The 12,731-nt window shown below is 36.8% G+C and overlaps 1 protein-coding gene across 4 annotated transcripts in view; it reads right to left on the bottom strand.

Annotated features, from left to right (window-relative positions):
• The window catches only part of EPHA6 (EPH receptor A6), a 951,077-nt gene that overhangs the window by 6,850 nt on the left and 931,496 nt on the right, over positions 1–12,731 (bottom strand). For all 4 annotated transcript variants that reach the window (XM_063630562.1, XM_063630563.1, XM_063630564.1 and 1 more), the window contains one exon: positions 8,493–8,686. In XM_063630562.1, the coding sequence (XP_063486632.1) occupies positions 8,493–8,686 (194 nt within the window). The remainder of the gene's footprint in view (positions 1–8,492; positions 8,687–12,731) is intronic.

Genomic DNA, 12,731 nt, shown 5'->3' with positions numbered 1-12,731 from the left:
TCTGTATGTTAAATGACTTAAATAGCCTATTTCCCTTGTTGAAAAGCATCTGCTGTTTGCTTCCAGAATGCTTTAATACCATAATTCCCTTTCTCTCCACGCATCTTCAGTGACCTAGTTACTCTTTGGCCTTTATACGACTGCCTTCGCAGTTGATTTAGTAAGGTCAAGGTCCCCTCATTGTTCACAGCCACTGTGAAATAACTTTTCTTTCACCTTATCTTCTAAGGAAGTTGAAAAATGTTGCTATTTTCTGGCTTCGAGGGCTTGGTACTATTATCCTCACATGAATTCTTTGGAATATTACCTAATAAACAATAAATGCCGTTTCTTATCAAACATGTACAATAATAAATTTAGTCTGCTATTTGCTGAGCATATAGAAATTTGTGCTATTTGGTGATTAGTGAGTACTGCCCACCTGAGAAATATCTTTACAGCAAAACCTGCAGCTCACATTTTAAAAAATACTTATTGTAGAATAGAAGGTCAAGGATCAACTTTTTCCTCAGAAAAATGAGAATGGGGCTAGAATTAGGATATTTCAGGTATAATTATGGTTAATTTAGATTATAGAAAGGGCTGGAGTATAGTTATGACAGGTAACGTTACAGTTTAGTAATAAACATAAAATTTCAATACAATAAAATATGTTTAAAAATGAATAGCTTTGGTAAGAGTCCAGAAGTTTTCACTCTAATGAGCCCTTGGAGTTCACAATAGTACTAGTGTTTTAACTTAGAAATTCCTTAGATAGGTCAATATATATCAATACTACCATTAAAAAGCAAGAAGTGTTTTATCCTCAAAGTTTTCCATGTTTTGTATTCATCATATAAATATATAATAGTAATAGACATACTAAAATGATTCAAGAAAGGTTATATTTTGAGAAACACTATTGCAAGCTAAGATGCTGTTTTAACAGGACACCCTCACACGCTTGAAGGCTTTTCTTCTCTTACACTCTAACACAACTTCTTGTTTCCTAGCTCATACATGTATATGTGATTAGCAGAAATGTACAGATAGGGTCCATTTTATTTTATATTGCCTTCATTTCACATATTCACGAATGTATCCCATGTTTCAACAGTCTTCATATTCAAATGGGTGCCTAATATTCTATATGTGGATGCTTAATAATTTGTTAATTCTCTAAAGTTAGACTCTTAGATGCTAACAACATTCTTTTAGTAGATGTGAGTATGTAGTCTTAGAGCATGTTTCTTTTTGTTTCAATTGAATAACTTCTTTGGGAAAAATTCATGAGACAGAAGATTTTTTTTTAAAGAATAAGTGAAAACTCCCTGATGGCAGGAACACATCTCTCTATTTTTGTGTAGGCACTCACATAATGCTGAAAACATTATAGGAGTTCATTAAATATGTGATGACTCAGACTTGAATATTAAATTATCTACAGAACAGTTTGGTGCATAACATGATGGCTGATTCATGATGAATATTTTCATTTAATTCCAATAAATGAAAAACCTAGAAGAGTAAGTACCTGTTGATATAGTGGTCAACTTATTAAATAATATGCTGTTTATTTAAATTATTCCTTGTATTGCAAAAATGTTTATTCTGTCTTTATAGGTTTCAGAGTGGAGAAAGAGACAGTGATAGGTGGAGTTGGGTAGCATAGGGTTAAGGGTTCACCTGCAACTATAACCAGACCTAGAGCCACAACAGCACACTGACTTAATGCAATATGACTGCTTTTACGTGAGTTCCTCATCTCGTGACTCAGGGACTGCACTTCACACTATTCATTTAATCCAGGAAATAATTTTGTCATATATACACTATGTACATACACTTTGAAGAATTTACATAATCATATATTTTTAAAAAGTCCTCTCTGCAATTAAGCCTAACATTCAATGTGAACACATTAAAATAATGAAATAATTTTGATATTTAAAACATTTTTAAACTGTAATTTTACTCAAAGGGCTATGAAACCTCAAATGCATAGAAATATACTATATAGATATAGATACAGACATTTAGTACTTGTGGGTCATATATATTTGTTTCAAACAGTCTAACTCCACAGTGTTAAGGACATTAATTATCTTTTGTCAGTCTTTTATTTTCAGTAAGTCTTCAATTGTTTTTTATTGATATGATTATTTAAACATAATAAGGCTGATAACTAGTGAAAAACATGAAGGAATGAAAATTAAAATTTCAAAGTAAAATTTAAAGTTGTAGATATGTTTGAACATTAAGAGGAACAGATGCAAAGCAGGGATAATACTTATAAAGAATTTCCCATAATTCCCAGTAGAGTACCCAGCACATGGTTCCTACGGCCAGAGTAATAGACCCCTGAACCTTAAGAAAAGTCTGCTTTTGTAAGGAAATAATCCAGGATCAGAAAATAGGTCTCATGTCACATGCCAACTGCAATTCATTGGCAGTGGTTGTCAAAATGTGGTCATGAGAAGGATACTAAGGCAGAATCTGGACTCAGCAGGAGAGTGTTGTGATGATTAGTAATATCTGCCATAGTGAGAAAAAGAAGCAAAACATATTTATGCCAGCACCAGAAAAATTCAATCTACAGAAATGCCTGAGAATGTAATTCTGGAATTATGTGATGTTACTGTCATATTTTCCTCATTTCTCCATATTGTTGCTATTACTACTTTCCTTTTTCAAGTAATGTTCTTCAAGTGGCTGGGCATTGTGGGAGGGTGTTTGGGGGGATATATGGACTATGTATTTTCTATTTATTCCCATGACTAAGGTCATATTCTCTACATTCTAGTATTTGCCTACTGGGACATAAAATAACAGGCTGCTGTCCACTAAAAATTGTTTTTTGAATTTTAATAGACTCCATCTATCAAGTTAGACTAGTCCAGATAAAATCTATCTGGAAATGTGAAAATGTACCCCCTTTTCTTATAATCATATTTTTGAAGCAGTGTTGTACTAGCAAACATCTTGCCTTTCTGTGTGATTCTATGTTGTGTACTGGAAAGAGCAAGGACTTGGAGTCAGAGGCCTTCAAATTCCTGATCTACTCATTATTGCTGTGTACTCTTGGGAAAGTTAGCCTCTTTAAGTCTCTGTTTTCATGTCTGAGGGATGGGAATAATAACAGTGAGGATTAAGTGATATAACCAATAAAAGCCCCTAGTACCACAACTGGCACATAGTAGGCTCTCAACAAATGGCAGTCATAGTTATTGTTGATAATATATATTAAGAGTTTGTATCAGTATTAATACGGATATTGACATTATATTATAAAGATCTTGTGCCAGCAGTTTATGGGAATTTTCTATTTTTCTTTTCTCTTTTTTTAGATATGGGGTCTCACCCTGCTGCCCAGGCTGGAGTGTAGTGGCATGATCATAGTGCACAGCAGACTTGAAGTCCTGAGCTCAGGTGATCCTCCCACCTTGGTATCTCGAGTAGCTGGGACCACAGGCATGTGCCACCATGCTTGGCTAATTTTAGTTTTTAATTTTTTGTAGAGATGGGGTCTCATTTTGCTCAGGCTGGTGAACTCCTGGCTTCAAGTGATCCTGCCACCTTGGCCTCTCAAAGGGTCAGGATTACAGGTGTGAGCCACTGAGCCTGGCTGAATTTAGATTTTTCTAATGGGCAGGTAGAAGTTTCAAATCTCCTGATCCATCTTTCATATTCTGTTTTCCTTCCACAAAACTTTGCTTATTATTCAATTTCAACATTGGTTTTGGCCAGCCAGTTATTTCTCTGTCATGAAAAGCATATTTAAAAGTGCTAGCAACAAGAATCAAAACAAAACAAGTTGTCTATGACTTGGTGTATAGAGATACACAATTTAGCAAATGCTGATTATGTATTGCCTATGTGGCATTGAACAAAATCTTCTCAAAATAAGTAGAAAATTTTACATCAAAATGTTGGAAGTTATTGTATTCAGAAGATAGCAGTATTGGTGCATAATTCGCTAAATGGAGAGAGATAGTACTATTCAGTCTTACAGCATTATTCACAGTTTTTTAAAGAAGAGGTTCTAAATAATGGTACTGTTCCCTACGTTCATGATTCACATATTACTGGAAACTAAGTGCTTTAAAGTTACAAGATAGACTAACATGTACTACAGAAGCTGGTAGTTGCAGTTGCTAAAGTCTTATAAGGCCCAGTGGGTAGTAACAATATACGGTACATAAGGTGTATTGGCCTGGGCAAAGCATTATTTCTGAGGTAGCCAACATCTGGACAACTGCTGCCCATCCTGGGATGCCACATTTGAGCTGATAGTCAAGAAGCCCCTAATGTGTCAAATTTTTTGTCAGTGACACACTGGGGACCTGGAGCAGGGATTAGAAGAAAGCATTATTTCCCCATTACATTGAAACTCTGTCCTAAAGGATATTGACCAGCTGACTACAGTCTGGTGCACTCAGTAGACTTCGGTGTGTGGAGTCATCAGGGGTGAGGGTTGAAGGAAATGCAGAACAAATGTGTAGGACAATGTGGGTGAGGGTGGGGGAGGTAGGACTGGGTGAAGGGTCACTATGTAGTTATCAAGCCACAAAGTGGGAAAATACTTGGGGTTTGGAGCAGCTACAAGGTTGGTCCTGAGAGTTAGTGGAGAGGGAGAAAAAGGTGTTTTAAAGAGCATGGCCAGGCACTGCTCCAGATGTTGTTCTACACACAACCTTGGCCTTAAGCTGGGTCCTTTCTCCCAAGGGCTGTTCATGACATGACAGCTACAAATAATTATTCGAAAGGTGGTTATAAGGCATTATTGTAAAGTGAATGAATGTGAGAGTAGTTTGAAATTCACATTTATGAAAGGATAACTGCCTATATTAATACAGTGGTTCTCCAAATTAGTTTTTTACTGTTAGTTGGATTTAGGGTTATACTTATAATACTGCCACATTCACTTATATGGTGTATCTACACTTTCTTGAGTAGGAGAGAAAGCAAGCATGTTGGGAACTGCACAGAGCTCTGAGTATTCCCATGGGAGTGTGTCAGGCACAAGAATATTTGCTGCACCAAATAATGAAAGCCTTCTATGACCAACATGTTTTCAATTTAGGTACTCTGACTTTTGAGAGGAACAACTGCAGATATAGGTTTATGAAATTTCCAGTATGTTAGTATAAAATTATTACATTTTCAATATGTTAGTATAAAATTATTAAACTGTGGATTTCATGGCCTTCCTCATCCCCTTTGTCACTTTAATTTCTTCCCCTCTTACTGTCAAGAGAAAGGATAACAGCTTCTTAGGTGAGTCTTGAGAAAAAAGCTATTAGAATGGAATAAAAACCATGGGGACTTAGCAGATGAGAGAGTAATATCAGCACATAAGTGTGAGAGAAATCTGGGGGTTGGGGATGCTACACAAAAGGAAAGTGCAGGAGAATTCAATAAGAGTTGCAGTGGATTATACACCCGGACTTCTTGTCAGGTTTGAGAGATATAGGAGAAAAGATGGAAATTCTACATATGTCATGTTTCCTTAATCCAACATCATTCTGGGGCAGACAACTGGGCTCTGCAATTTAGGAGATAGAGAAGCAGTGTCACAGTTTTATGAGCATAAAACAAAGCAGGCATTCTTTAGCTAATATTGCTATCCTTTAATCTACTGTGTCTCTTCTCACTAAACAGTCTCAGTTCTCTGGAATCAGGAACAGAGTGGGTGGGTGGTATTGGAGGTAAGAGGGTGGAGCAGGAGAACCCATCCAGGTTGCTGTGAAAATGAGAATGCTGATAAAGGTTCAGGCATGTGAAGCTTAGAGCACTGATTCTTTTTGTTTCTCAAACAAAAGCATATTAATGGCCAAACAGTATCACATATGTCTTTGTCAGAAACAAGGATAGCAAATCAGTCACAAAAACTTCAATTTGGTTTCCCGGAGATCAGACTTTAGAATTGAATCAAGGTGCCAAGTTTATATAAAGCACGCAACTTTTGGCCTGTGTGCGGCAGTGCTGTCTCAGAGCTTGCCACTCATGGGTCTCTTCTGCTGGATTGCTGAACAGCCCACTAAATCACACATCTCTGGCCCTCAGATACACCCTCTCATCTTGACTTGACCTCTGGATCCCCGTTTCTTTTTGACACTTTCTCATCTTACATTCTTCATCAATATTTTCCAAATATGATGATCATTCATAATCTTGAAAAAGCAGAAAGGAAATTGTTTTATCTGCTTTTCTTCAAAAGAAGGTTTTTACATGCCTGTTTCTATAGCTCTAGCACAGTCAGACAGCTTTGTTGATGGGGACTGATTGTGGATTCTGTTAACTCTATACCACAACAAGGGGCCCAGATTAAAGGATTTCAGTTTATAGATGCCAGTATCCTCTCCATTAATGCAGACTCACTACTAGCTCTTTCTCCTCAATACTATAGCATGACCAAGTCACCTCAATAACTCATATAAAAACAAAAACCAAGAAATATTTCCTCTAACTACTTTTCTTTCTCATCAGAAACAGGTTTCTTGAAAAAAAAAATGGTACTATGTATTGCTCCTTTCTCTGAGCTCATATTCACTCTTCCTCTATTGTAATCTGTCTTACACAACTGTATTGAAAATGCTGTACCAAAGGTTGTGCATGCACACCTGGAAGTCTCATTGCTGAATCCAATGGAGACATTTCATGTTTTATTTTACTGCAATTTTGTGAAGGCTTGGACATTATACTCCTTGAAACCCTCTCCTCCTTCTTCTATGATACTGCTCTTCCCTGTTTTCCTGATTACTTGTCTAGCTTCTCTTTTTCAGTTTCCTTTGGGTACTTTTTTTTCAGTTCATGTCTTAAATTAGAGGGTTTCATCCTTTCCACTATTTATTTGCATTCTTTCTCTGTGGGCTATCTTAACTACAGTTAAACCTTCAGCTATAATCTATATGCTGATGATCTTCAAATCTACATCTCTAGCCCAGATCTTTTTATCTGAGGTTCAACCTATAAATATAACTGTCTAGATGTCCCACAGGCATCTGCAACTCAGCATGTTCAAAATGGTCTCATTTCTATTCCAAAAACTTGTCCCTCTCCCTCTCTCTCGGGTAATACCATCAGCCAGCTTGTATAAGAAAGAAACTTGACAAACATCTTTGATTCTTTTTCTCCTCCCTTCCTCCATATTCAAACAGTGACTAAGATGCACTGGTTTTCCTAATAATATATGTTATTATCACTTATTATTAGGAAATAATAATAATAATAAAATTCTCTTATCTTCTGGACCCCAAGCTCATTCCCATTTCAGAAGTCTAGCTTTAGTTACTGAAAACATAAAATTGTCTCTGTTTCCAGTCTTGTTCCTTGTCTTGCACTCACAGTGTGTAAATCATCCCTAGAGTGATCTTTCAGAAATACAGATGTAATCATGCTATTCCCTTGCTTAAAATCCTTCCATGGCTGTCCATTGCTTTCATGATAAAATCCAAAGTGCCTTTCCTTCCTTTACTGCTTCCTGTGTTGGACTTCTTTAGGGAAGATGGACCAGAGTAATAGTTTAATCTCTAGCTATTTCATGCTTGGCTTCACTTTACTGAGGCTGCCAATTAGTGATTTAGAGGTGAACTCTTAAGTGCTCTGCTGTGAACTGAGGTCTGTTTCAAATAGTCCTTGAAGAGCCTCAGCCTTACTAAAAACCTGCACTTGCTTGAACCTGTGATCTGAAGTTGAATGTCTGAATAGCCCCCAGCCATCCCCTGAGTGAAGAAGGTGAGCTTTGGATATGCATTGGTTATTTCTAAGTCCAATTTATTCTAAATAAAGAAATATGTTTTTAACTTAATGATATTTAAAATGTAATATTTTCAGACATAGATGATAGTCTTTTTTTTTTTCTACTCTTCCTCTTATAATTGCTCTTCACAGGGAGGTGAGTAGATCTTCTCAAGTCTACTGACTTTTACAAAATGGTGTATGAGTGCCTCCATTTTCTTGTCTTGTTATCTGTTCTTTTCTGGTTTTAGGAATGGAGAGTAACAACAACTAGATGTGATCATATCAGCAGGAAATATTCTTCCTCTGGGCTGATTCACAAATTGCCCCTGTCTGGCTTGCCATTTCAAATTGAGGAACAGAACATAGAACAGGCAAGAAAATTAAAGGGGCTGCACACACACACACACACACACACATGCACTCTCTCTCTCTCTCCCTCTCTCTACTTCTAAAGGTAAGGAAGGATCAATCAATTTTAAAAGGCTATGTAAATATCAAAGACCCAAACAGGAAAAGATATAAACAAAGTAATTCAGAAAGATTAGAGAGAGAGAAAAGGAAGGGGAATCTGTTATCTTGTTTTAAAAGAGTCCATTTTTACTTTAATGTTAATAATTCTTTTTTTCAGCTGATAAATGAAATATGGTTTCCACAAAGTCAACAACTAGATGGTTATCAAGGCATTTTTTTCCTTTCTACCTGTTATTATTTATAGCCTGAAAGAAACCATAATTGTCAAGAAGAAAAAAACTCAACATTATGCCTCTTACACAAGGATGTCCTCCACCAGGGTGTGAAGGGCACTGGGATTTCGGATCAGTTTGTCAAGGAAGCTGACGATGTCAGTAAATTTTGGTCTGTGATTTCTCTCCTTCTGCCAGCAATGGAGCATCAGTTGGTGCAGAGATGCTGGACAACCCATGGGAGCTGGAAGTCGGTACCCTTCTTCAATGGACAGAATGACCTAAATGCAAACATATACAGATTACTCTCTTATTTTTAGGCAGTAATACATATGCTATGTTATAATTTCTTTTTATACAAGCAGAAGAAGCCAAAATAATGGTAAGCATGAAAACTACTTGTGAGTACAAGGACCTAAATAAGGATAAATACAAAAGCTGTGAACAAAAATTGCAAGTAGCTCCAAAGCATCTGCTCACCCCTATGAGAAGAAAATATGTTTTAAACATGTGCTACCGGTATAGAGGAGGTTAAGTTCATTACAACCTTAAGAAATAATTTTTTATGCGACTTAGCTGGAACATCTCAAAACCCAATTAAACATCAGAAAGTCAGCATTGTGATTGATGCATTTAGTGCGAATAACATATAACAAATGTCTTAAGTAAAAATTTTAAGAAAAATTCTGCTGAAGCACTGATTTCTTAAGTCATTTTTTATCCTTTTATAATAATGTCAATGTGTACTCTATTTCTAACCATCATCCCTTCTTTCTTCATCATTAATTTAATTCCTATTCTCTTACATTTAGCTTTCCCTTAGTCTGACACTGACCTGATTATGAAATCATACTCCTATACCTCCTAAGGTCATTTAATCCTTAAAATGCTATCAATGGCTAGCTTAAGGCTATAGGGCAATAGGAACATTAGCTTGAGTGTCCTCTGAGCTAGTGTGCTTCAGCAGAACTTCTGTGATGACAGAAATGTTCCCTCTCTACAACATGGTAGCACACAGTCACGTGGTTAGTGAGCACTTGAAATACAGCTACTAGAATGAAGAAACTGAATTTTCAACTTCAGTTACTTTTAATTAATTTAAATTTAAATGTATATAGCCACATGTGTCTAATGGCTACTCTATGGAACAGTGCAGCTCTCGGGAAAGGAATCTGTATAAGATACCAAAGTCAAGAGTAACAAGATAACAATAACTATTTTTCTTGGTACTTAAGGAAATCACAAGATAAGGCAGGAAATTCATCTGTTTAGTGTATGATCCACCTTCCTAGCAATATGATAATACTGACTCTGAATTTATGCAGCCTAGGTTTTCATGAAATGTTCAAAAGTATTCATGTGAACATTTATTCTTTTTTTTTTTTCAATTGATGCAACTCAGTAATTTTTATTGCAACTGGAAGACAATACATCACAGAAACTTTATGGTAGGTCTGGGGAAAAGTGTTATTTACAATAAATGATGAAATAGTTTGTCTTTGGCAATATGATTACATACGAAGAACGCAAAATGCAGGTATGGATGCCTTCCAAGCAACACCATCAAGTCCCTAGAGTTCGGCTGATCGTGCCTGCGTCCACATTGTTTCTTTAGGTTCACACGAACATAACAGAACATCACTTTCTTTCTCCTTTATGGTTCTCCCTTTCTATTCATGATATTGGCAGTTTCATACAGAAAATACAGAAAAAAATGGCTTTTGAAAAATTATTACTCTCGTAAATTAATTTGGCCGTGTAGGTCTATTGGCCAGCCAAGGTCAGACGACCCTAAGCATCAATAGTAAACCTCTTGGTTTTCTGATTGCTTTATCACTTTTTTTTTTCTGTAAAACAAAACAAAACTCAGAAATGTTACAGAATCAGAGTATTAAAAAATGTACAAGTGTATATGCTTCCCAGACACACATGGATACATTTATTCTTATCTCTACGGAAAAGACAAAAGAAAGTGTTTATCGTCACCATTGTTGAGTTTGGAAAATGGAGGAACAGACTAATATTTAAAGACAGGCAAAATTTAACTTCCCCCTCCTCTGTCCCTCTCAAAAAAACAGAAATATAAAAATGCAATTTGATTTGTTTTAAAATTTACACTATTGGACATGACTAACACATTCTTAATTTATGTTGGAGGCTGTTTGTAAAAAAGGAAGAATATGTCTTCACGAACCTCTTTACTGCTAAGTTTTAGCTTTTTTAGTAATAGGGAATTTCTCATAATCCCATCATTGTCTTTTTTTTTTTTTGAGACGGAGTCTCGCTCTGTCGCCCAGGCTGGAGTGCAGTGGCGCAATCTCGGCTCACTGCAAGCTCCGCCTCCCGGGTTCACGCCATTCTCCTGCCTCAGCGTCTCCGAGTAGCTGGGACTACAGGCGCCCGCCACCACGCCCGGCTAATTTTTTTTTTTTGTATTTTTAGTAGAGACGGGGTTTCACCGTGGTCTCGATCTCCTGACCTCGTGATCCGCCTGCCTCGGCCTCCCAAAGTGCTGGGATTACAAGCGTGAGCCACCGCGCCCGGCCCCCATCATTGTCTTTTTGACCAGACCACTGTAGCCTTTCAGGATACTAGCATTTTTCTATTCACTTTATATTTTGTTACTGAACAGGATTTTTCTCATCTGCTTTCTGACTACTTTTACTACCAACTAGGCTTGGGTTTTAAGATTTTATTACATGTTTTATTAAAGCAGGATGTGTGTAAAACACTTGCAATGCATCAAAACTATTGTGGATAGCTCAGAGAAGCAACTAAGAAAAATAGCCTAGAATTCCATTTTAAAACAACATTGAAATTCCACTCTAGGAGTGCTTGATAGTCAATTTTCCAGTTATCTAATTATAAATGCATGGAATAAAATAGGTGACAAGTGAGGTTATATTCTTAGAAAAAAATAGCTTCCTTTATTATCTACCATGTGCTATGCACTTTGCATATTTTTATTCATTTACTGCTTAAAATAGCTCAATATGGTAGATATTATTATCCCCATTTCTTAAATGAGACAGTTTAGACTCAGAGGAATAAGGAAACTTGCCTAAATTCACATAGCTCGTAAGTGGCAGGGTTGAAATTTGAACTAAATTCCTTTTAACTTACAACATTTTCCTCTACCACTCCCCAGAAACGCGTTTTAGTTCTCAAGATATAACATCTTCCTCTCCAATTTCTTATCACCCAATACAATTTTAGTAGTGATTACCATGCTATCTTTTGTCATGGCATCTGCTATTTGGACTTCAATGTTTTTACTTGGATCCTAAGTTTGATATTCTGGGTAAATAAAAATTATTTATTTCATAGTTTGCACAATACAATCTCAAACTGAATAGAGTCATTTCTTAATGCCTCTGAGTCTTGTGCATGTATGTATGATTGCATCCATAACATTGTACTGTAATTTTTTCATCTGCCTTTCCTCTAAGGCTGTACATACCTGAAAGCAGGAATTATACTTCTAAATTTTCTATGCTTATCGTTTGGTACATTGCCTGACACATTACTAAATATTATTGACCTAAACAAATGCTATTAGAAGAAATTTTTGGATTTGTCTTGACAGAGAAGCAGATTCTTGGAAAATTTAGTGTCTCAACTTATTCAAAATAGATTCAAAGTATAAGCATGATGGCATCTGAAGTCCTCTCTGAAGAAAGTGTTGATTTAAAAACTGCTGCATCAAGCAGCCTTGTCCAAAAATGATCTCATAATCTCACTCTGGCTTTTCTGGACAAGGAGCCAGATGAGACTGGAAGTTTGCTCTTCTCTAAGAGGTAGGTACTTGACCGAAACCCAGCTTCTTGTAAGACTTGTGGCTTCTGCCTCCTGTCCAGAAGGTTACTATTTTCCACTGGCCCCAGGTCCTTAGCTTCAGACGACTCCTGTAGACAGTTGGCATCCAAATCTAGAATGCTTAGCATTAAGCAGGTTGCTTACGCCTCTTGACAAAGTTGCTCTCATGCATGCCTTGTAAGAGTGATGAGCAGGAAGGTTCCCTTGCCTGGAAAATTTACCCACAATGCATCCAGTAGAGCATGTGGTCCCGTCCTCTCTGTGGGAACAGTGGGAGGAGCAGAAGACTCATGACTTTTCTTCTTGCTGACCTCTGGCTTATACATTTCCTCAATTCTCTAGTTTACAGCCTTGCGAAATCTGTCTGGAGCCCTGGCTCATGACAGGTGCCAAACACAAAGGGACCCATCATATAGGAAAAGAGTAACAATATCAAGAGTAACAGTGATGAAAACAGATTATTAGCAATTATTGAGAGCTCTTGAGTACTTTCAAGGCCAGATCTAAGTG

The sequence above is a fragment of the Symphalangus syndactylus genome, chromosome 21 (genome assembly GCF_028878055.3).
Source record: "Symphalangus syndactylus isolate Jambi chromosome 21, NHGRI_mSymSyn1-v2.1_pri, whole genome shotgun sequence".
Taxonomy (NCBI): Eukaryota; Metazoa; Chordata; class Mammalia; order Primates; family Hylobatidae; genus Symphalangus; species Symphalangus syndactylus.
The sequence above is the reverse complement of the archived record's forward strand: the minus strand, read 5'-3'. Positions and strand labels throughout refer to the sequence as shown.